Source organism: Trichomonas vaginalis, chromosome III (genome assembly GCF_026262505.1).
Source record: "Trichomonas vaginalis G3 chromosome III, whole genome shotgun sequence".
In the NCBI taxonomy this organism is placed as follows: domain Eukaryota; phylum Parabasalia; order Trichomonadida; family Trichomonadidae; genus Trichomonas; species Trichomonas vaginalis.
In genome coordinates, this window is record NC_067205.1 from 969,628 (window position 1) to 993,543 (window position 23,916).

The 23,916-nt window shown below is 31.2% G+C and overlaps 13 protein-coding genes, 1 non-coding gene and 1 pseudogene across 15 annotated transcripts, besides 3 other annotated features; 10 read left to right on the forward strand and 5 right to left on the reverse strand.

Moving 5' to 3' along the window:
• Positions 1–1,248: part of a mobile genetic element that runs on past the window's edge.
• On the forward strand, positions 43–1,168 carry TVAGG3_0617330 (annotated as a pseudogene). The gene has a single exon. A coding segment is annotated over exon 1 (1,126 nt).
• A 145-nt stretch (positions 1,249–1,393) lies between the features above and the next one.
• On the forward strand, positions 1,394–4,513 carry TVAGG3_0617340 (UDP-glucose:glycoprotein glucosyltransferase protein; the record flags this gene model as incomplete). The annotated part of the gene is made up of 1 exon (XM_001319366.1): positions 1,394–4,513. The coding sequence occupies one exon, from the start codon at positions 1,394–1,396 to the stop codon at positions 4,511–4,513; it is 3,120 nt and encodes a 1,039-aa protein (XP_001319401.1).
• A 13-nt stretch (positions 4,514–4,526) lies between these two features.
• Positions 4,527–5,620: a mobile genetic element.
• Positions 5,621–5,972: 352 nt separating this feature from the next.
• TVAGG3_0617360 (uncharacterized protein) lies at positions 5,973–6,605 on the forward strand (the record flags this gene model as incomplete). The annotated part of the gene is made up of 1 exon (XM_001319365.1): positions 5,973–6,605. One exon carries the CDS (start codon positions 5,973–5,975, stop codon positions 6,603–6,605), a length of 633 nt encoding a protein of 210 aa, XP_001319400.1.
• A 434-nt stretch (positions 6,606–7,039) lies between these two features.
• Positions 7,040–8,120, reverse strand: TVAGG3_0617370 (uncharacterized protein; the record flags this gene model as incomplete). Its single annotated transcript, XM_001319364.1, has 1 exon — positions 7,217–8,104. One exon carries the CDS (start codon positions 8,102–8,104, stop codon positions 7,217–7,219), a length of 888 nt encoding a protein of 295 aa, XP_001319399.1.
• A 239-nt stretch (positions 8,121–8,359) lies between these two features.
• TVAGG3_0617380 (3'-5' exonuclease protein) lies at positions 8,360–9,688 on the forward strand (the record flags this gene model as incomplete). Its single annotated transcript, XM_001319363.1, has 1 exon — positions 8,360–9,688. The coding sequence occupies one exon, from the start codon at positions 8,360–8,362 to the stop codon at positions 9,686–9,688; it is 1,329 nt and encodes a 442-aa protein (XP_001319398.1).
• Positions 9,689–9,808: a mobile genetic element.
• A 316-nt stretch (positions 9,809–10,124) lies between these two features.
• TVAGG3_0617400 lies at positions 10,125–10,198 on the forward strand. Its single transcript has one exon. It is a non-coding gene; the product is annotated as a tRNA-Lys (tRNA).
• An 810-nt stretch (positions 10,199–11,008) lies between these two features.
• TVAGG3_0617410 (uncharacterized protein) lies at positions 11,009–14,158 on the reverse strand (the record flags this gene model as incomplete). The annotated part of the gene is made up of 1 exon (XM_001319362.1): positions 11,165–14,134. One exon carries the CDS (start codon positions 14,132–14,134, stop codon positions 11,165–11,167), a length of 2,970 nt encoding a protein of 989 aa, XP_001319397.1.
• Positions 14,159–15,093: 935 nt separating this feature from the next.
• Positions 15,094–16,017, reverse strand: TVAGG3_0617420 (WD40 repeat-like family; the record flags this gene model as incomplete). The annotated part of the gene is made up of 1 exon (XM_001319361.1): positions 15,094–16,017. The coding sequence occupies one exon, from the start codon at positions 16,015–16,017 to the stop codon at positions 15,094–15,096; it is 924 nt and encodes a 307-aa protein (XP_001319396.1).
• A 382-nt stretch (positions 16,018–16,399) lies between these two features.
• On the reverse strand, positions 16,400–17,703 carry TVAGG3_0617430 (uncharacterized protein; the record flags this gene model as incomplete). The annotated part of the gene is made up of 1 exon (XM_001319360.1): positions 16,454–17,701. The coding sequence occupies one exon, from the start codon at positions 17,699–17,701 to the stop codon at positions 16,454–16,456; it is 1,248 nt and encodes a 415-aa protein (XP_001319395.1).
• Positions 17,704–18,355: 652 nt separating this feature from the next.
• TVAGG3_0617440 (arginine transport) lies at positions 18,356–19,581 on the forward strand (the record flags this gene model as incomplete). Its single annotated transcript, XM_001319359.1, has 1 exon — positions 18,356–19,513. The coding sequence occupies one exon, from the start codon at positions 18,356–18,358 to the stop codon at positions 19,511–19,513; it is 1,158 nt and encodes a 385-aa protein (XP_001319394.1).
• A 592-nt stretch (positions 19,582–20,173) lies between these two features.
• On the forward strand, positions 20,174–20,948 carry TVAGG3_0617450 (uncharacterized protein; the record flags this gene model as incomplete). The annotated part of the gene is made up of 1 exon (XM_001319358.1): positions 20,192–20,941. The coding sequence occupies one exon, from the start codon at positions 20,192–20,194 to the stop codon at positions 20,939–20,941; it is 750 nt and encodes a 249-aa protein (XP_001319393.1).
• Positions 20,949–21,164: 216 nt separating this feature from the next.
• Positions 21,165–21,560, reverse strand: TVAGG3_0617460 (endoribonuclease L-PSP family; the record flags this gene model as incomplete). Its single annotated transcript, XM_001319357.2, has 1 exon — positions 21,186–21,560. One exon carries the CDS (start codon positions 21,558–21,560, stop codon positions 21,186–21,188), a length of 375 nt encoding a protein of 124 aa, XP_001319392.1.
• Positions 21,561–22,331: 771 nt separating this feature from the next.
• Positions 22,332–23,150, forward strand: TVAGG3_0617470 (phage tail repeat-like family; the record flags this gene model as incomplete). The annotated part of the gene is made up of 1 exon (XM_051240221.1): positions 22,332–23,150. The coding sequence occupies one exon, from the start codon at positions 22,332–22,334 to the stop codon at positions 23,148–23,150; it is 819 nt and encodes a 272-aa protein (XP_051086808.1).
• A 139-nt stretch (positions 23,151–23,289) lies between these two features.
• TVAGG3_0617480 (uncharacterized protein) lies at positions 23,290–23,652 on the forward strand (the record flags this gene model as incomplete). The annotated part of the gene is made up of 1 exon (XM_051240222.1): positions 23,290–23,652. The coding sequence occupies one exon, from the start codon at positions 23,290–23,292 to the stop codon at positions 23,650–23,652; it is 363 nt and encodes a 120-aa protein (XP_051086809.1).
• Positions 23,653–23,670: 18 nt separating this feature from the next.
• TVAGG3_0617490 (serine threonine-protein phosphatase family) lies at positions 23,671–23,913 on the forward strand (the record flags this gene model as incomplete). The annotated part of the gene is made up of 1 exon (XM_051240223.1): positions 23,671–23,913. The coding sequence occupies one exon, from the start codon at positions 23,671–23,673 to the stop codon at positions 23,911–23,913; it is 243 nt and encodes an 80-aa protein (XP_051086810.1).
• Between the last annotated feature and the right edge of the window lie 3 nt (positions 23,914–23,916).

Here is a 23,916-nt window from a genome sequence, read left to right on the forward strand (position 1 = left end):
GATATATGCTGATTATAAATATATAATAAAAAATATGAATATATGTATATGATGAGTATGTTGTATTTTGGCGCCATGCCTGGATATAAAATGAATTTTGAGACAAGAGGCGGTTTCGCGGGAAATTTTGGCGGGATTTTTTTCATTTTTTTAATGAATCATAAAGAAAACATCTCCTCGCTCTTGCAAAAAAATGCAAAGACTGTAAAAATCTACGAGACATTGGTAAATGCTTCGGTATGGATGCTCCTAGCTATTCCACTGTAACGTATCATGTTAGGATGTATCACTTCATGAACAAAAAGGCGCCCATCATAAAAATTGACAAAAAATCGCCGGATCAAAGAAAAATCAAAGCAATTCTTCAAGCGCTAGATGAAGACCAAGAGCATCACTCAGAAGGATAGAGGAGATGACAAAGATACCACGTACAACAGTCAGTTATTATCTGCACAATTATTTGAAACTACAAACTAGCGTATACACGTTGGGTTCCGCACAACCTTAATTCAGTTCAAAAAAATCTAGAGTCCAATCTTCGAAAGAGCTCCTCTCTATATTGGGTGCGTATCAATCCAAGAAGTTTCGCTTTTTAGTAACAGGGGACGAGTCTTGGTTTCAATATGCAACAGAAGCCAAAATCATGTGGATCCCGAAGGATGAAAATCCGCAAACATTCCCGAAGAAAAAAATTGACACACCAATGATGATGTTGTCGGTTTTTTGGGGCGTGAATGGCATCATCGCAATTGATATTCTTCAAAAACCTAATACGATGAATGCTCAGTATCTAATTGACAATGTTCTTACTCAAATTATCAATTCTGATGAGTTTGAGAAATCCAAACAACAAAAACAAAAGTTTGCAATTCATTTTGATAATTCAAGAGTTCACAAAAGTCATAAGGTAATGAATTACTTGGTGGAAAACAATGTCAAAGTTGTTCCAAACCCAATTTATTCACCTGATATTACACCCTCTGACTTTTATTTATTCGGCACGCTAAAAAAGAGAGCTGAAGGACGCGAATTCGCGAGTCCAGATGATCTTGAAAATTTTGTAAGAGAGCAATTTGAGCAATTTTCTCATGATGATTTAAAGCGCGTCTTTCAAGCCTGGATCGATCGCTGCGAACGCGTGATTGAATCCAATGGTGATTATATTTAAATAAACTTTATATATATGTAACTTGTTTATTTCTATTCGCAGTATTCAGGTTTGTGCTAAACACACCTTTGGACACCCTATAAAATTCAGAAATTTGGGTGATCGGAAAACAGAGCAAAAAAAATTTTTGTATCGATAATTTTTTTGGCAACCTTATAACATTAATTATTTATATATGCTTAAAATGAATAATCGATTTTTCCATATAAAATCTTTCAATTTTTTATGTTGATATTTTTGATAATCTTTGCCTCATCAATAAAACTTCAGATGATCGGCGATTGGGCAGACTGTAGTCGAAAAGATGAAATTAGAATGTTCTTGCGCGAAATTGATCAAGAGTTTTATAAAAATATCGAACAATCTTTGTTTAATAATCATGAAATAGATGAAAATCAACTATTAGATCAACTAAAACTCAAAATGGATCCAGAATTTTATAGTTTACTTTTAATAAGTCTTAAATTCAGACTTTTCCAACCAAAAACTTCCTTAAAATATCCAAATAATAAAAGAAATCCGGTATTAAAAGGTCTTCAGGTCCTAGAAAAGACTAAAATTCCAAGTGAAAACACTCCTGGTCTCAAATCAAAAATAATCAGTCATATATTTTCCAATATTTCAGATTCCACAAACAAATACGATTATTTACTAGACATACTACAAAATTTCCCAAGTTACAGTCAGAAAATCGCAAATTCTTCAGTTAATAATTCTTTATTAAAAGAATTTCAATCGATAAAAATGCCACGTCATAATGCAATCCTCGAGATTAACTCAAGGCAAGTCAAAACACATATTTATGACTTTTTGTATTCATTAATTGAAGAATTTAAGTTTCAAAGAGTTATTTCAAAGTTCAATCTTACAAAAGAACAAATAGAAAGAATTCATGAGGTGCAAATAGGAAGTTCTAAGCCAATTTACGTTGAAACGCCAAGTCTATATGCTGGAGCTGTTGTTAGAGACGTTTTTGCAAATCAAATCGCTGAAAAATGGGATCTTCAAGTTGATTTAAAGAGACAAGGTGTAGATATATTTTATACAAAGAAAAATTTATTAACTGTTCAATTATTTATTAAATTATTTGATAAATTAGCCAAAAAAATTCTTCAAAAAGCCCTGGATGAATTACAGTTACCACAAATGTTAACAATAGTAACATTTCCTATATTCAGGGCTTCAAATTTAACTGAAATTGAAGTTGCATTTGCGTTTAAGACGATTTTGAGGTATTTCGGAGGTAGAACTGCCACTCAGTTTCTTCTTGATGGTCTGGAAATTGGATATAAAGATGCTTATGAGAAAATTGGCTGCGAAATTTCATGGAATTTACTTAATTTTGTCATGGAGCCGTCAACTAGTGAATATTCATCATTGAATGAGATATTATCGTTCATAAATAAGCATAACATCACAGAAAACATGATGTTTGTTAATGGAAATCCGATATTTACTGATTCAATAACAAAAACTATTGATAAAGTTCCAATGATGTATGAAAAGATGACAAGAAGCTTACAAAAGAAGGGGCTATTGGAAAATGTTACTATTTTTAATGATCAAATGAAAAATGAATCAATAATTCTTGATAAATTGAATTTAACGGCCATTAACTCTGAAAAAGTGTATACTGATATATCAAGGTTTAGTATTGATCAACAATTGTTGATTCTCAAAGAATTAGAAGAATCTGAAATTATTTATATGAATCAGAATGAAACTCAGAGAGTTCACGTGTTCCTGTTTGGAAACATTAATGAATCTTACGTTAAAAGCATTGAATCTGCTTCTTTATCAATAATTTTGCATCATATTCAAAATCCTTCAAAAGTTTTGAAGAAATTTATTAGATCAAGAGAATATAATACTTGCGTTCTGATTGGTGCTCAGATATTTAACTATTTCATCGATTATAATTTGATTAATTTTTATATCAACGATTTGAAATCAAATTTGATCAATGATGATTATGAATCCAATATATCGCTTTATCTCACCATGTGGAGACAAGTCCTTATTTCCAGATCGATAATTTCTGAAGTCGAAATTCCAAAAATACCAAAAAATTTAATCTTGACAAAAGGAAATGGACCTTTCAAAATAGATCTGTACATGAATCCATTTGATGAAACAGCATCACAATGGCTCGAATTGCTTAAAATTCTTTCAAATTATAATTTAACTTCTGTTAGAATTGTATTAACGCCAAGTTTGGTGAATGAAATTCCGGAGCATATGAAGTATAGACATCTTTTCGACTTCAACTCCGATTGTATCGATGTTGACAACGAAAATTTCATTTTGAAGTATCCGAATAACTTTATTGTGCAGAGAGAATCGAATAAAGTTGTTGTTAAATCGATTGGATCCATATCAAAATGCAATATTCGTCAAAATTTTGTTGAAATTAACAACAAATTACTTCGAATTTCGGAAGAAGGATACTTTATGACGAATTTACGAGTAGGAGCATATAATGTAAGAGGCTTAGAAGGCAAATCCTTTAAAGTTGACTCATTTTCTCAATATAATTTTGATTATATTCATAATGGCGAACAATTTGAAGTTGATCCATCTGATAACCAACTTTTGAACGTATATGTATCAACAACGAACAATTTTAACTCAAGTTCTCAGTTAATGACAATGATTTACTCACTTGTGAAGAATACACAACTGAAAACTAAGTTCTACATCGTTGGATCTAACATACCAATTAAATCTAACAAGTTTGATTTTGAATTTGTTCCAATTATTTTCCCACCAACTTATATTGTCCCAGAAAACTATGATTTACAGCAGCAGATATTCAAATTCTTATTGTTGGATATTGTTTTGCCGCCAAACATCGAAAATATTCTGATTTTGAACCAAAATTTGTTTTGGAAAGGAAATGCAGGAAGATTTCTTAAGCTTAACTTGAAGGACTCTGTCATTGCTATGCCAGATATCTCAAATGATACTAGTAAAGTCTCGAACAAAGTCTTCATGAGTGAAGAGATGAAAAATGCCAGAAAATTCAGGCCATATCATAGTTCTGCACTTTCATTTGTTAATTTTGTTAATTGGCAACAGAAAAAATCCAGTTCATTGCTTAGAAAAATTTATTTTGAAATGATGCACAAATCTTCATTCATTGAATACGATGATGAACTGATTAACTTAGTCCAAGATAAACTACAGTTCTTGACTCTTCCAATTGAAACATGTTTCTGTGACTTTTTCGGAGATTTAAACGGGAAAAAGCCTTTGTGCATCCATTTGTGTAGTAATAGCTCTTATAACTACATTGATGATGATTACGAGAGATATGTCAATGAAGCAATATCTTATGAACTTTAATTTTTTATTTAAGGGTCCACTGTAAGGCCAAATAAGGCCTATCGTCGTCCCAAAAATATTGCTCAAGATGGTGTTTTTACTAAGGCCCAAAACTTAAAAAAACACAAAAAATTAACTTTACTCTTTTGAGATCCTTATCAGATGTGCAACAATTTGATGCAGTATCGCAATTCGAATCCGATTTTTTAATGTAGATGTACTCTAACATTCTTGAAAAAATGCAAAATGATATTAATCAAGCTTTTCATTTCTGTATCATACACGAAACAAAATCATTCATTATACTAAAATTTATCAAAGTTTGAATAATGAAAAAAATAATATCTAAATTTTTACATTGAGTCGGCTATTGATATGGTCAATATTAAATCGTTTAAAAATGGGCATTGGCCAGAATAATACCCACTAAAATACACTTTTTTTTAAATTTTATCAATTTGTTTTGGTATATCTTTATGATAATGAATAAAATGCTTATCTTTCATAAGTCAATATATAATTTATGCTGAAACACAAAAAATAACACGAAAATTTTTGGCCAACATTTCAAAACGAAGGATAATGCTTTGAATATATAAACAATAATACTTTGTCTAGAGAATTAAATTTGTGCTATCCAATTGTCAATTCTTTGAATTTTTTATAAAATGCACGATATTCCGGCATTAGCCTCAATAAATATAAACTACATGCATCACAATATTAGGATGTAATGGCATTAAAGCGAATTTCCTAATTTCTTCTCAATTAAATTCCTAGAAAAACTTAGGAATTAATGATTGGAAATAGGTCAAAAAAATCCCTAATATAAAATTTATACTTAAATTAAAATCAAAATTCGAAAATATCTATTTTTCAAAACACGCATCCAGAAGCGAAAAAAATTCGAAAAAATCATGTTCTTATAAAACTCGCTGATTTTGCAATTTTTATGTGATTTGAAGTGATAGAATGTATTATCATCTTACTAAAACATATACTTTATTGTTACATGCACAAAATATTAATCAGAACACTAGGAAAAGTGGATTTTCGAAAAAAGACGATAACGATTATTTGCAAATCGCCTCTCAATTTTGAGAGACTTTCAATTTTTACAGTGGACCCTTAATTATTTTGTTTGTTTGTTTTTTAGACAGAAATACTAAAACAATTACTTTTACAACCAAAATCTTCAATATTCTCATTAATTAATGGTGTCTTAATTGATTAACTTTAATTGTATCGCAATGTACATTTCTGAGGATGACTTATCGTCTTCAGTGCATCCTTATTGTCAGAATATTTTTGAAAGGTACTGACACTTTTTAACTTTAATTTTTCAAAAAATGTTATAATACTTTAAGGATTATCAGATAATAATTTTAAAGATCAGAATAAATATATGTTATTGTTTGTTTTAGATCAATGATATTGTAAAAAGAATTTAGATGACGATAAAATTTGATCAAAAATTTTAATGAATCATGATCCTAACGAGATATGGGAAGATTTGGGTTTATTCGAGCAATTTGTAATAAGATGTATGTATAAAATTGATCCATTATTATTAGGTAAAAATACCGAACTTAAATTATCATATGCATCTTTTGAAGATGTCATGATTGAATGCCCCCTTCATTTAAAAAAGAAGAACAAAATCAGAAAAAAGCATGAGTATTTTATACTTAATCATTTAACTCTCTCATTTGAAGACACAATTCCTGGATTGTTCACAAAAACACTTTGGAAAGCAAAACAATATCAATTCAGAGCTGGAACAAACATATACTATCAAGCTTTCAAAACATATATGAAGCATGTTTTCATACCACAGCATAAAGGAATTTTGTCTGAAGATGAACTAAGGCGTGTCCAAGAAGATGTTGATAAAGCTAAACGAAAAGAATTTTTGCTAAGAGATCCAGAAACACGTGAATGGGTACCTTATAATCTTGAAACTGTACATAGATTGTCAATTGCTATCAGAGATGCATGGGCCCCTGATTTTGGAACCCATTATATTGGACTTGAGCCGGACCTATGCATTTGTCTTTATGGTGATGATTACGAACATTTGTGGATCAGAGATATTTTAAAAGGGAAAATATAAAAAATTATTTTAATAAACGATTTATCTATAATTTTTTTAACAAAGATCAATAGTTTAATGGAAAGTATCGACATAAAGATACTTCGAAATTCAACACCAAAATAGCAAATGATATACCATTTAATACTGATAAATCAAGCCCGATTACCTTTGAATTCTAAATGCATTGTTTGTCCTTTTTTAAATTTTTGTGATTATGAAGTGAATATATCCTCTATTTCACAATCATCTATTGAAATGAAGTTTGATTTTCAAATCGAAATTTTTGTTTATTCAATGACCCTGTTAGTGCACTCCTCAACAAATGCTAATGGTATGTTGAAGGAAACTCCAATTTGATTAATGTATTCTACATAAACAATGTGCAACAAAACCTCCAACTTATTTGTTCTAAATCACACTTGATCGAAAAAAATTGAAAACATTGGAGAAATTTTAATGAAAGTATATAACCTGATTACAATACAGAATCATAATACAATAAAACTTATCCAGCCAAAATGCAAAAATGCCATAATCTCTTGGTGGACCATAGCTGGAATCGGCTCCCACTATAATTATATAAACATTTTTATTTGTATAAGACAAAATAAAAAAAAATAACAATAAAATTACTTTGTTGTCTTTCCAAGTTTCTTTTTTGTTGTGAGATTTTGCTCAACATGGAATTGAGCAGGCTTCAAGTTATTTTCTCTGCAGAAATTGATATATAACTCCTGTAATTTGTTTGCTCCTCTGACTGCAGCTTCATCTTGTAAAAATTTACTGGCAAATTTCATATATTGTTGAGTTAGAGCACTTAAGCTATTTTCTCTTGTAGATTTCATATCACTGAGTTTGTCAGTGTATCTCTTAGTGTATTCTGCCTGTTCATTATTTAATTGTCTGGTCAAACCTAAAATTTCATTTCCAAATTTAGTTAAAAGCTCTTTCCTTTTTGTTTCAAATTGCTGATTTAGTTGCTCTGTCTTTTTCTCCATTTTAGAAATACCAAGAGCAACAGCTTCATCTCTTAACTTCATAGCAGTTTCAAAATCTCCATTTTCTGCTGCGCGGATTGAAGATTCACGTAACTCAATTTGTTCTGGATCGCGTCTATTAAATTCTGTATCTCTATCTTTAAGGAATTGCTGTTCAAATTGATATAAACTGACAATTTGTTGTTTTTTGAGATCTTGAAATAGTCTGTCGTATTTTATTTTGATATTTAATTCGTCATAACGCTTTTGTGCTTCAATATCTTCTGATTCTTGATTTTTATTTTCCAAACTTGTTACAAGTTCATCAATAAACTCGTTTCTTATGATTGCAAACTTATTTTCTGAAGCATGTTTGTTGATTTCTTCGATTTTCTTTGCAATATCAGCTGCAATTTCGTATTTAAGAGTTTTAATGGCTTCCTTTTGAAGACTTCTTAATTTGTCTGTTTCTGCTGTTGTGTCGGTTTTAATTTTTTCAATTTGTTCAGCGATCCTCTTTGATGCGTTTTCCTTTCCCATATTAGTTGAATTTTTTTGAAAACGGAAAATTATATTCTCTTATTGTTTTTACCTTTGGGAGTGCTACATTTTGTCATGATTGGGGCAAAAACACGAATATTTCGTATTGGTGTGGAATTCTTAAGATATTTTGTTCAAATTATCATCTAATCTATTAAACCAGATAAGTTATCATCCACAATTATATAGCTAATTAGTCTAAAATCATGATTCTTAACAATACTTTTTCATTTTCATTATTGAAGTATTACTCTCATGATTGATGTAGATGATTTGATCACTGCTCTAAAAGATTTGACTGAAACTGCAAACAAACTTCCAGTTGGAACTGATTATAGCATTGAGACATTAGATGACAGCATAATGGAAAAATTAAATTCAATTCAAGCTCAAGTCATCTATATCACGCAATTAACTGTTGATTTTATAGATCCTATTAATGATGACATTAATAAAAACATTATCGAAAATAGATGCGAATTAGCAATCACGAAACTATTGGATAGCTCATTCATTAACGAGAAACAAAATGTTTTGAGTTTAAATGAATCGAAAGATAATGATATCATTGAAGAAGAAATTAATGGAAGGATATTTTATTATTCAAAATCGATTGCAAAACCTCTTAAGTATAATTCAACTTATTCAGAAGTTCCACAGTTTCCTCAAATAACTTTCACTCCTGATTTTCTCACTCTTTGTTCATTTAAATCAGATTTTTCATATCAATTCATTGATAAAGAGGAAGATTTAAAACGTGTTATTTTCAAGTTAAAAAGTATGACCACATTATTTATTTCAATTGAAATACATAGAGTTAGAACTTATATACCATTTCCATGTCTGATAGTACTGTATAGTCCATATGTTGGGATTTTTATTATTGACTTACTTAAATTAAGATGTTGTACTGGCATTTTAAGTGAATTATTATATAACAAAGAAATTATTAAAATCTTTTTTGACAAAGAATTATTCAAAATAATGCATGAATCATTAGGGATTTATGTATATCCGTATGTAGATTTGTCATTAGTTAATACTCAAAGTTTAGAACACATTTTTAAGCAAGAATTTGATGGATTATGTGTTGTTGATTGGAGAATAAGACCTTTTACAGATGAATTAATTAATATTGCTGTTAGAAGAGTTAATGTCCTCCCTAAAATTACAATTAAATCAAAAATAGATTTAAATATAATTAACAAAATGAATGTTCATGAAAAAGAAGAATTTATGCATCAAAAATTCACAAAAGAAATGGCAAGGGAGCTTGTAGTTCATTTATGCTCAAAATTTGGAAATCTCAATAGCAATGGTCTAAAGATTCTAGAAGAACTATTATTATGGAGGGATGAAAAGGCATATTTAGAGGATGAGTCTCCAAATTTTATAGCTTTAGATAAAGAGATGTGGATTTTATCATATATTCAACCAATGAGTTCTGAAGAGTTGATATCATGTCTTGGAGAAAATATTTCGCCTTACTTAAAAGAAGATATTAATGGTATTGTTGGTATTATCAAAAATAGAAACTATCGAAGTAAAGGACGGAGAAAAATTAGCGATCATATTAATAATTAAGGGTGCACTCACACCCATCTGACTTTATTTCAAATTTTTAAAAACGGGCGTGAATCATAATTGAAAATTAACCTTAATCAACAGAATTGAAAACTATGTCATTTAGGCCTAAATACTCCCTTAAAAATTCAAACCTATGAATGACTTTGTGATGTTTTTAGCTGTGTGAAGCAGAAAATGATCTATAGACTGGAACGAAAATTGTTAGGAACAGATAAAGAATTGTATCAACTCATATAATCATTTCTATGATAAACTTGGTTCTAGAATTAACTATTTATCTATAGAATATTGTAATAATGTAGCTGAGCATTCATCTGACCTCATATTTTCTGGATAATTAGATTAAATCCGTCAAACTTCAAAAAAATTGAAAGGAGATTGAATTGGAAAAGATTTCTTATTTCATTCTAAAATTTTATTTCTTAAATGTAAAGCCTGTGTAGCTCAACCGGATAGAGCATAAGACTCTTAATCTTGGGGTTGCGGGTTCGAGTCCCGCCACTGGCTCTTTTTTCTTTTTTCTAGGCATTCATCTGAAATCTCTGACTCTCCGATTGGTTCCCTTGTTCTTCTGTTGAATCATCTTGTAAAATTTGATTTTTTTCAACTTTGAAAACTAGATTAGATGTATTATCTTCAAAAAAATCGCTTTATATGGTAATTAATGGGTAATTTCCTTCGGTACATTCTTTGTCGACATGAGTTACTGTTTGATTCTCTTCGTTTTCAGCTGTTTCTTCATTTTATTGATTATTTCAATAACTTTTGGAAAATTATCTTGATTGCAGTGCTAGTACCTGTTGGCAACTTGGTGAACTATCAGCAACTAGTTTATTAATCTTGTAACGGTTGAGAAAATTCAAAATTGCGGGGATTATAGTTGATTCTTACTTCTTCTTCCTCTGGAATCTTCTTTCCCTTAAACACAACTTTATTATCTGCTAAGGGAGAGATATTAGCTAATATCAAAAGGGAATTATCCTGAACCAATCAAAATATAAAAAACTAAAAAAAAATATTTCGTTTCTGAATAGGGTGATAGATTGTAAACCATGTTTCATAATCTGAACAGTAGTTTAGAAACTGGGGTTTATATAGAAATTTTTTATAAGGATGCAGTAAATGTGTAAATTTACAAATAGCGGAGATAAGCAAAAACATTCTTCATTATATCTATCCAGAATGCTGATCTTTTGAAACTATGATCAAGATGTGGGATTACCACTGTTAGAAGTCGAGCAGCCGTCCCCTCATGAATTTGTTTATCATACCCCACATTTTTGCAACATTATTTGCTACTCCCTTCCATTTTGAAGCTGAAATTTGATCCAAAATGAAGAGAAATTATGTTAAATGGATCTGTTGTTGTTGTTGAGTGTTATAACAAATCAATAAGAATGCAAAAAAACTAACATTTTTAATAGAATAATAAAGAAAATAACAAGAATAAATAATTATGATAATTATTAGTCACTAAATATCATCTTCAGAAGGAATTTCTTCGACTTCTCCATTTTGCTCTTCATTCAATTGTGTTTCTTCTGTTTCATTTACATTTTCTTTGTTTTCTTCAATTTGATTAGATAATTCCTCTTCTTTTGGTGTTTGCCCATTTATAGTTTCTTCTTTTTCTTCAACTTCTTCCTTTTCTTCTTTAATTTTATCAATAACTTCTTCTTTGTTTTCTTGAGTTTGATTCGATACCTCTTCTTTTTCTTCTTGTTTAGGAAGTTCTTCTTCCTTTTCTACAACTTCTAATTTTTCTTCATGAATTTGATCAATAACTTCTTCTTCTTCTTTAGGAGATTGACCATCAATAGTTTCTACTTTTTCTTCTTGATGAGGAATTTCTTCCTTTTCTTCTTTAGTTTGATCAATAACTTCTTCTTTGTTTTCTTTAAGTGTTTGATCATCAATAGTTTCTACTTTTTCTTCTTCTTTGGGAAATTCTTCTTTGTTTTCTTCAACTTCTACTTTTTCTTCATTAATTTGATTGGATGTTTCATTATCAATAACTTCTTCTTTGATTTCTTCTTCTTTTCCTTGAATTTGATTCGATACCTCTTCTTTTTCTTCTTGATCAAGGACTTCTTCTTCTTTAAGTGTTTGATCATTTATAGTTTCCTCCTTAGGAACTTCTTCTTTAGGAGATTGGCCATCAATAGTTTCTACTTTTTCTTCATGATCAATAACTTCTTCTTTATTTCCGAAATCTTCTTTTGTTTCTTCTTCATTTTGATGTTTGTTGTTTTCTTCTTTATTATTATTATCTGTTGATTCAATATTTTCTTTTATTTCTTCTTTGTTTTCAATGTTTTGTTGAACATTTTCTCCACTTTTACCAGTTGTTTTGATTTCTTCTTCTTCGTTCATTTCTTCGATTGAATCTTCTTGAGCGTATTTGATTTCGTCTTTTATTTGTGCGTCACTTATTTTTTCATCAAATGGTTCGTTTTCTTTGTCATTTAATACGTATATTCCTTCTTCATCTTGTTTCTGTTCGGTTTCGGCAAGTTCATCATCTTCTTTGATGACTTCTTCAACTTTTTGCGAAATTGACTTAATGACATCGTTAACAAACTCATCCTTTGAACGTGTTATGTCTTCTTCCTGATCATTTGTTGGATTGTTTTCGTTATTATATGCTTTGCTGTCAAGTTTGATTGGAACTTCAAATTTGACTTCTTTTTCTTGTTTTGGTGGGACATTCCCTGGTAGATCTTCTTTAGGTGTGTTTGTTTCGTCATTTCCTTCTGTTGTTTCTTGTTTTCCTTTGATTTTTTGGAGAATATTTTCGAAATCTTTGTCGTCGTCGTTGTTGGCTTCGTCTTCGTCGACAAACTTGCCACCAACTGTTGGATCATCGACTGTTGGTGCATTGACGATGTATCCATTGACAAAATTAATAGCATCGGAGTCATCGTTGTTTTCTACTTCATCTTCCTCTGGAATCTTCTCTTTCTCGACTTCTACTTTATCAGGATTCACTTTGTGGATGATGTTGTCCGCGTATTCAAGGAGATCATCGTTATCCAATTCCGATTCTTCCTCTGTTTGGCTTTTGATCTCGATCATGTCGTTTATTTCGAGATCCCCTTTGATTTCCTCCGCAGAATTGTATTCAACTTTTGGTTTAATTTGAGATGATTTTTCAAATTTTGGAGCAGGAGGGCTGGAAACGTACTCTTCCTCTTCAGGTGATGGAGATTGTATCTGACTATGGAGTTCTTCCTCTTCGTCTTCTTCTTCTACCGTTGGATCTCCATTTTCTTTCATAATCTTATTAATTCTCTGTCGAATTTCCCTTTCTGACTCAAGATCTTGCACTGAGTCGAGATTTAGGATCTCTTCGATGGCATCTTTGTGAGAATCTTGTGGTTTCTCAACATTATCGAAAGAAACAACGTTGTCGAGAGGAACAGGAGGCAGCTCTTCTTCTTCGATGGGCTGACCTGTCGATAGGGCATAAAGTCGTTTTCCTGGACTTAATTTTCCAGATTTCTGACTATTAACTGATTTCACGTCATCTTCTTTCAACGATGATGAGACCTGGTTGTAAAGATCCTCGCCAACATTGAATTTTGGACTTACATGTGGTTGTTTTGGTGATGGAGCTTTTTGTTGTGGTTTTTCAACTGTTTCTGCTTGCTTTTCTTGTGTAGTAGTGCTCTTCTTGATAGGGCTAACATCTAATGTGTCTTCTATATCTCTTTTGACTACATCTGGAATTTCATCTTCGGAATCTCCCAAAATTATCACATTATTAAGTGGTTTCTTAGGAGGATACTTCTTAGTGGTAGCAGGGGATTGTTGAACAGACTTAGGAGTGTTATTTGGAGGAGTTTCTTTTTGTATATTTTCGATTTTAGGTTTTGGTGGAATATATTGAGTCTGTGGTAAATCAATATTGCTGAAATACTTACAGGAGCTCTTTGGCATCCTTCCATCCGCAACAGCATGAATTGAATCGATGATATCTTCAACATTATCAGAATCAGAGTCAGAAGCAATCTCCTCAAGTAATTTTCTAATTCGTTCTATTGGATCCATATGCTCAGAACGCTTGTTTGGTGATGATCTTGTATCGTTAATTACACCATTTTGTTTTAAGCGTTCAGTCAGGCTAACAACGAGTTTTGGTGACTGTTGTTGTTTGTATGGTGAATCTCTTGATTTAATTGGAGAGCCTTTTGAGGGAGATGAAACTGGAGACTTATTTAACACTGGTTTGTATTTGCTACGATGTATTATTTCATCTGGAAGTGTATATTTTTCTTTAATTGATTGTTTTTTCGTTGTTCGGTACTCTGAATGAACTGAATTTCCATTTGGTGAATAAATACTTGAAGCACGAAACAAATCTCGAACAGGTGAATGATTTCCGCTTCGTGGTGGAGAATATGGAGAATTGGGATTCCAATTTCCACTTCCACGGGACCTCATTTTTTTCAAATTTTTTTTTCCTTGTTTTTTGTAAACATTTCAAAAAAACATTTACATCGTTTTCAGAAAATTGCTATTGATCTGATTTGGACTTCTGATATGTGGATATTATACGTTTGGACTAGGGAACTATATTGTTCTTTATTGAAGACTGTTTCTTCAACTTTTAATTGAAATCAATATTAAAGTGGGAATTAGTGAATTTAATTAGTGGTAATTAAATTTATTTACTAATGCAAAATCTATTTTTAGACTCATACTAACAGAATAAGCTTTCTCAGCATAATTTACATCTTTTTTGATGTGTTTTATATGCGTTTATGCTGCTTGATAGTAAATTCAGATATATTTGATCTAGCATATATTATATGCTATTGGAGTATAATGTTGTGGACTAGTATTGCAATCATAATGGCTCATTTTTATAAGATATTCGTGAATATTTGAGATTTTAAAAGAATTTTGATATCTATAACATAGGGAAATTATTTGTAAAGTTATTTTTATATGCAATCATATTATAACTAAAATCTCATTATTCAATCTATATCAGATTGCATACATATGGACACACAATTTTTCCATTTGTCATTCCTAAATATTTACAGCTTTTTGCACCATTTATAGTAATTCTATCATTTTTTCATCAGGATTGTCGTACCTTTAACACGTATTTTGGTGAGCTGTAGATATTATTCTATGTTAAACATGTATGTTTATTGCTCTAAAGTTCTTTTAAGTGCATTGAAAGGGAAGAAGAAAAAAATATTAAAATTATCTAAGGCAATTTATTCTTTCAAACAAGTTAAAAAGCAAATTATATTTCTCTTAAATAAGGCATTAAGTTAAATGTAGTTAATTTGATCAGATACCTAAAATAATCAAAAATTATCTTTGATTAAAAGAAAATGATGAAACAAATAATGTTAAGGTACAACTACATATTACTTATGATGGTATCATTTGGTATTTAATAACAAAGAAACAGTATTTGGCACATTCCACCATGGAACAACATTTTCCCAAAGAACTAATGTTCCATTTTGGCCGATCGATAAAATTCTATCGTTTGTAAGTGGAAATACGTTAACAACAGGACATTCATGGAAATTATACAAATAAGAGATTTCAGAATCAGAAAACGTGTTGTCTTCTTGATAGATTGATTTGACAATGATGATTGAACCTTCTTTCGTTCCAAATATTAAAAGATTCTTATTCGGAAGATAATTCGAACAATTTATTGTATATTTCGGATTAATTGTGTTTCTAAATGACTTGGACTCGCCTATCTTGTGTAGTATGATGTTGTGTTCTGAAATACAACAGATTTTATCTGTATCAAAGATTAAAACGTCAATTATGTCTGTTGTTGACTGTAGTTCTTCTGTAACTGTCATTTCTGAGTCTTTGGTTGACAATAAAAGTACTTTCTTTTTATCTTTTGAGATTACCAAAAAAGAATCATTTTGGTAATGAATTACCTTTGAAGCTGTGTAATTTTTTGGTGTGTAAGTCGAAATTGTAGAGTTTTCTTGTACTTTTCCTGAGAAAATTTTGTCCGAAAAAATATAAAGGGTTTCGTCAACGAGAATAGATGAAATGTACTCGGATTGAGGTTGCTCATCAAACAAGTTAGCAATGTCAGTCTGATTTTTGTAGATTTTCGTAGATAATTTGTTATTAATTAACAAAATTTGATTTTCTTTAGTTAAATGTACTGATTTTGTATTGGTGACAGGTATTTTATCGATTTTAAACTCTGAATCTTCTGATGTAACTATATTAACTTCTGATTCTTCAGCAATTATTGAAAAATTTTTATTATCAATTTGTGCGATAGATGAAATATTTGGTAACACGCATTCCCCTCTTTTAGCCATTTCACAATTTTCTGGTTTTATTGATACAAACTTACCAGTATTTGAAAATACTAAAATTTATTTGATTTTAGCTGAATTCTCATCATCATATGAAGGAAAAGCATTGCTTACAGGAAACCCAAGACTGTCTAGGATTTTGGAAGATCCAAATAAATCAGAATTCTTTTGCATTTTCAAATTCTAAAAAAAAAGTAAAATACCGGAACTCTACAGTTCTAAATTTTAATATGGATTAGGAAAGGGAAGATGCCAGAGTGTTCTATGAAAGTATTACTACTCAGTAATCTGCCTCTTATATAATCTCTTTCCAATAGAGATTAAATTTATATGCAGTTCATATACATTTGAAGAAGTAACAATAATCAATTAGCTATAAACAAACACATTTATTAACAATACAACAATAAACCAAGACCCCACAAAAAAATCAAATATGTTATAATGAAGAGCTTAAGCTTGAGTCAGAAGAGTATGAGTGGACATTATTCATACCTATTCTTCTAGCAATGAGTGTTTTGTGTTTCCTCAAAACATGTTGAAAATGGAAATCATTCTGAAAAAGTTTTCTGAGAGCTATTATATGGCCATAAGCCTTATCCAAGTCATCATCTGATAATGAATTAACTGTTTCGCTTGGAATAACGCTTAAAAATGAATTCCTAAGGTTGCTACGGTAAATTCTTTGATGTAGCCAATATTGGAAGGTTTCTGTTGTCTCAAGAGTCATTAGCTCTGGTACAGTAAGAGTTTTCTGTTTCATTTTATCGCATATGATTGCATCCAAATCTGGAGTTATGATCCTTTTGTTCAATAATTCATAATATGGATCATTTTCGAGGTTTCTATCTGATATAACGCAAATTTCATCATATAAAAGCTTCATCTTTTTATGAACTATGATTGTATCGTTAAGTTTTCCAGAGTTTGGTTCTACTTTGATTATATTACTAAAATATTTCTGAAATTCGGCAGTTTTGATGTTTTTGCCAACTACACCAACAATAGAGTAGTTCAATCTGTTATTTGATATACGTTTATCGTATTGGTTTGTTGTGATTAGATATTTCCCTTTGTATTCAAACGGTGAAGACAGGCCAATGACAGAAAAGACCGCCGGGGCAATGTCCTCGACATTTTCTGAGATAATTAGAATTCGATTGTTAAGAATTACTGATTTCCATAAGGAGACGTAATCAGTCTTACTATTAAAGTATAAAGATGGCTCAAATGAAGAAAATCCAATGTCTGATGCTGAATATATGCCAGGACCATTGATGCCGAGAGCAGATACTTGATTGTTCTCGTTAATAAGCCAAGATGAAATAAATGACATAATTATGTTAAAGCGACATGTAGCATCTTGATTTTTGTCAACATTTCCAAAGTAGTCTTGCATATTCTTCAGCAAATTGATAAAGAGTGAATGAAATGACGTAAGTGTCGAAATTACAATAGCGTAATTTTCGTTGTGGAAGTGGAAATTCCAAACATGTAAAACGTAAGGGTCTGAAGTTATAGCAAAAATCCTGTCAATATGGTACATTGCTTGATTATTGATGAATATCTGGAAAATTAAATCGTTGAGGCCAAGCTCTATGATTGAATTTGATTGCATCTGTTCAACACAAACCTTCCCACTTGGCTGTTGCTTTAAAAGGAAGGCATGTTCCCAGATATTGTTCATTTCAGTTTAAAAATTTTTGGCGCCAGAATTGAGAGGAAGGCGCCAAAATTTGGCGCCTCCAGATTTTAATCAAATAAAATGATAATGGCAATTGCATATCATGAATATCGTTAAATTATTGTATGGAACTAGGATTCAATCAGAGATTTGTATATTTTTCAATGGAATAAGTCACTTTGTGGTATCAATGTATGGTGATATAAGCCAAGCATCAATAACTATAATGCACAATCGTTACTGTCCTTATATCAATTTTATAGATTTTCCTTATTTGATTTGTTGGCACAAAAAGAAGATTGTCCAGGAGAAGTTAAAGTTCTTTTCAGAAGACAGCATTTACCAGAAGAATCCAATGTACTATCCTTATTGGTGAGATGAAAGTTCACTATGTTCTGGAATTGAATCTCCACATTTTTATCCAGATTGTTTCATTCCAATGAAGGATATTATACCACATAGTTATGTGTAAATATTTATGTTAACCCATATTATCTAAACCATTTTTTGGACGTTGGAATTCAAAAATTAATATTAATTTTCATTGTCTGTATCAAATCTATATGAATTTTTGCTAATCATGAATGTTTCGAATGTAAAAATCCATTTATGATTGATGTCTTTTTTACCAAGATGATCTGTCACTTTTTTATAAATATGGAAACCCAAGATAGGCCGGCAACATGCCTAGAAAAGGTTGCAATGACATTTGTAGGTACAGTTAACAACCTGTTTTTCTTAATCGTTATGTCAAGTGCTCAAAGAATCGTTGAACATTATAATGAAAAAGGAGCTGTACCTGCTGTCGACATGGCTTGCACATTTTGCGGACTCTTTGCTGGATCTGTCAATACCTTATTCTCAGCATTAAACTTCACATACGATTTTAGATTCTTCACAAATGCTTCTTTAATGGCAATTGGTCTCATTGGATGTGCATATGCTCCAAAGTTTTGGACATGCTTAATTTCCATCCTCTTCGTCGGGTTTTCATGTAATTTTGGCGAATCCGTAACTCTGGGATACTTGGCATATATAAATAAATCTTCGCTAATGAAATTCTGGGGAATTGGAACTGGAACTGCTGGTATATTAGGAAGTTTATTCTCAATTCTCGTTATTTCATTCAAATTCGATTACAAATATTCATTTTTATCATTACTTCCATTAGTTGCCATCTACTTTTGCTCATACTTCTTTATACTTAGAGAAAAGAAGAAAGGAAATGAGCAATTAAATTCAACCGCTTTATTATCTCAGCAAGAAACTGAACCAACTCATCCAGATGAAAAGGTTAAGGTTTGGTCTTGGTCTTATCTTCGTAAGATCATTTACTATATAATTACTTGTGATACTGTTTATTTTGCTCAATATGTTATTGCCTCTGCATTTTACGATTGCGCTCATACACAAGAGTTCCAAAAGACTCACAAATACTTCTTTCCACTCTTACTTCTCGTCCAGCACGTCGCAGTTTTACTTTTCGCTTCGACTCTTACTTTCTTCGAATTTCCACATCTTACGTACATGGCTTTGTTCCAGATGTTTAACTTTTGCATCTGGCTATCGCAAGCAATGCTCCACTGGATGACGACCTGGTCAGAATTCTTATTTGTATTTTTAGTTGGCGCAATGGGCGGATTGAGCTATGCAAACACATTCAACATGATATTGAAAGATAAGAACCTTACGCAGAAGGAGAGTGAACTCGGAACAAATATTACAGCTCTTACTGAAACAATTTCTGTTCTTATTGCAACAGGTTTCGGTCAGATCGCTGAGAAGACATTCCTTAAGCCATATGTTCCTCAATAGAGTTTCTATATTCTATAGATATTTTCTTTTATAATAAATAATTTAGAAATAGTTTCTGTCATTTTTATATAGCATTTGTTCTTTCTTTTTGAGCCAATGGCAGTACAAAATAATATATAATCTCTGTTAAATATTAGGAAATTAAATCAAAATTTCAAATTTCAATCAATTTCTTAATGTTTTATGTGTAAAAATTATAGAAATCTCATTATAAATTCATTTTACATATCTCATTTTTCCAAGAAATATTTAAATTTCTAATTTTGAAGAAAAATTCTGTAAATTTGATAAAATAAATTGATTTTTGAAATATTTTTTGGGAAAACTTGTTGTTTCTATTTGCAATAAGTAGCCTGTTAAAAAACATTTTTTCACATTTCTGCTCGAAATTTCATTTACTTTAATATTGAACTCGATTTTCTTTAGATTTTGAGTGAATTAAAGTAATGATTTTCAAAGAAAAAGAAAGAGAAGTTATTCTGTCCATCTAATATTCAATTTTTAAATTGAGTCGTGATATCATTCTTGAAAAACTGATATAAAATCGAATCTCTATGTTCAACATGCACAGATTGGGGTCTATTTAGTACCAATAGTCTGTTCTTGGTTAAGTCTTTCAATCTTTCCCTCGATAGGGGTTTAGAATTTTTCTTTACATTCCTCAAAAATACGTTTTCAATGACATCTGATGATACATCGGAGAACTCATCTGGACTTGTATTTGATCACATGTCAGGTGATGGAGGTAACTGCGAAAATAAAACGACCTCTAAAGAATTTAATATTAATGAAAAACGTGATCCAAGATTTTTTCCTCCCATTGATACTTCAAAAATTAGATCTAACATGTACTCACGATTTATAACATACAGATTTACACAGACTGATGAAATTGGCTGGAAAGGAAAAAGATTTCATTTTCAGCTCTCTTACGACGGCGATCCATTATTCCATACAAAAACAAAATCTCGAAGACCAACATCATCGGTACCAATTAGTTCAGGCAGTGATATGCATTTTTCACAGAAACAATTTGCGGCTTATTTATTAGTTACAGATTCAAATCAATTATTTTCTCTACGCAAAGATGAAGAATTTGGCAGTGAAATAATGACTGTAGAATTTCGTCAAGAATCAAAATCTACACCAAGAGAAACAGTCGTTAATATGTTCGAAAAAGTTGAATTCGTACCCCGTAAACTAGTATCTTTAAAGCCTAAACTTTCAAATACTGGTCGATGGGAACTTTCTTTTTTGAACCGCGAGATTATTCCAAGTATCAAGAATTGTATTCTAGTGAATCAAGATGATTCAATTCCATACATTATGGTTCGTCGCGTATGCAAATCAACACTTGAAATTGATGTACCGAGTATTTATCCACCTATTTGTGTTTTCGGACTAGCGCTTTCCGTTTGGCTAAGTTAATTATCCGGTTTATGTTTGTATTTGTAAAATATATTTTATACTACCCTTATCGTTTTTAAAATAACTAATTGAAGACACATCACAATAACTATTATATCTTAAATCTATGAAAAGGCAGAATAAAATTTAAAATAATAAATGGAAAATTTATTTAATATAAATTCAACAACTCAAAACATTGTACATTATATATAATACTCATAGAAAAAACATATATAAAATATAATTGAAGATAACGTAATGTTTAAGCCTTGTAGCAGATGCACTCAACCTCAAAGAGGAATGGGTCGCAGAGCTTGCCAGCCTGGACGCAGCAGCGGCATGGCTTGTGATCGCCGAAGAAGGCAGAGTAGGCCTTGTTCATTTCAGCGAAGTCATCCATGTTGGCGAGGTAGCAGTTGCACTTGACAACGTTTGTCTTGTCCATGCCTGCAGCCTTGATGACCTTTTCCATGTTCTGAAGAGAAAGGGTTGTCTGCTCTCCGATTGTCTTTGGAACTGTGCCATCAGCAGACTGAGCTACATTGCCTGATGTGTAAAGTGTGTTGCCACAAAGGCGGGCGAGGCAGTATGGGCCAATTGGTGGTGGAGCATCTGGGAGGTTGATGACAACAGACATTTAAGTGAAGTGATCGATCATCGTTTTTAAATCAAGTTCAAGTGAAATTTCATAAAATTTTCATATGCCTCTTATAGTTATGATGATTGAATTCAATTTCATGGAAAATTGAAATTTGAAGGGAAAATAATCGAATTTCTCCTTTTGATTTCAAATTTCCTGATTAATATTTCTGTATTTATGTTTTTACAATATATTTCTAAAAAATAAGTGATGTGAGATAAAAAAATTATCTTTAACCGTCATTTTTGTTTTAAAATTCTAAAACCGATAGTTCTCAAAAATTGAATTGATCACTATTCATTTATTGTTTAAGGATTTATGATTTCAATTGACTATTGAAGGAATTTGAGATTTTTTTTGATAAATTTCCTTTTCAAAAATCGGAACTGATGATTCACGATCAACCATCTATCAACACCTTAGTAAGAATACATGTATAGCATTATCATTGTTATGTCAAAAAAAAAAAAAAAAAAAAGGGAGTGGGGCTTCCAGGGGCTGCGCCCCTTCTAGCCCCTGAAGATGTTTAGTATAAATGAAGTTCTTATATACGGGTCTTCCAGGAGCTTTTCACAAAATATATATGTTTTCATGTTTTGTCAAGACTTCTTCGTAAAATCAGACAAAAATAATGTTTAGGGTAGAAGGTTAGATATAACCTCTTTTCTAACCTCTTTTCTACCCTCTTGAATTTTCAAGACTTCTTCGTACATATTTTGTCACTTTTCTGTCACTTTTTGGGGTAAAAACATTTTTATTAAATATAAAATGAATTTCACAAAACCACCGTTACCCTTCTTTGGAAATAAGAGTAGATGTAAAGATATTCTATTGAGAGAACTTAAGAAACTACCGAATGGTCTAACATTTGTAGATTTGTTCGGTGGAAGTTTCTATATATCCCATTTGTGCCATACTGTATTTCCTGACTCAAAGATTATATGCAATGACTTCGACAACTATATGAACCGTCTCAAACATATTCCAGACACTAACAAAATATTGAAAGAGTTAAAAGAAAAGATACCTATAGGTAAGATGGAACGTATACCATTAGATAAGAAAGATATTGTGAGAGAGGTTTTGAAAAAAGCAGAATATATAGACTGGGATAGTATATCTGCTAGACTATTATATAGTGGTGCTATAAGAGTTCATGACATTGAAACACTTATGTCAAAAGTTTTATATCTTAACTATACAAATGTTTTCAAAGAGGACATAGAAAAATATATTGAGGGTATAGAGTTTGTGAGATGTCATTGGACAGATTTGTATGAAAAATATAAAGACAAGGAAAATGTTTTCTTTATAGTGGACCCGCCGTTCTATAACACATGGGATTTTCAATACCAAGTAGACTGGACTTTGAGAGACTCTTTAGAAACTTTAGACGTTTTACATAACCATCCATGCTTTTACTTTACATCCGATAAAAGTGGTTTGGAAACCGTTATGAGATGGTTAGAGGACATACATGACTATGAGTTTATATATGACAAGATAGAATATGAGAGAGGTCCTATAAACTGGAGAAAGTGTCATAACAAAGAAATTTTATTAGTAAGTAAATGTGGTTTGAAATAGGACTACTTGTTTTAGGTTTTTTCCATTGTGTCATTTACTTATTTGACGTGGCAGAAAGATATAGAGAATATGAAGATGAACCAATGCCTGCAAATGTCCAGTATATGTACTCGTAAGAGATATTTTTATCTAATATTAAATGGACGCACAGAACTTAGCGAATGCACAGCAACCTGGACAACCAAACCCAGAGAATATTCCAAATGAAGTTAGAATACAAACTGCAATGGCAAACTATGGTCAAGTGCCAACAGATGTACAAATGCAAACTGCCATGTCAAATGACGCTGCGTTAGGCTTACCACCATGGTATGCAAATATGAGATGGAAAGAGTTTTATACAAACCCTGAAGTGGGATATAAACAACTTTATGCAGATGACGCGAACACAGGAGTTGACCCAGAATATGTTTTCTACCAGAGGAGAAACAGAATGTATGAGCTCCAGTTAAAGAATGCTATGGAACTCAACAGGAAACGTAAGAGACTAGGCGGACATTAGATTTTTACATATAGTAAAATGGGTTTCTTCAGTAAGATAGGAAACTTCTTTCGAAATGTTGGAAGAGGTATATGGAATGGAATAAAAACCGTCGGAAGAGGAATTTGGAACGGTGTCAAAAATATTGGTAAAAGAGTAGGTCAGTTCGTTGGTATTATACCTAAAGACCCTGAACCAGAAGAACAAGCTCCTGTTATACAACAGCCTGAACCTGCACCACAGTCTAGTTGGCAACCAAATCCAACACCTCAACCGTATTAAAAA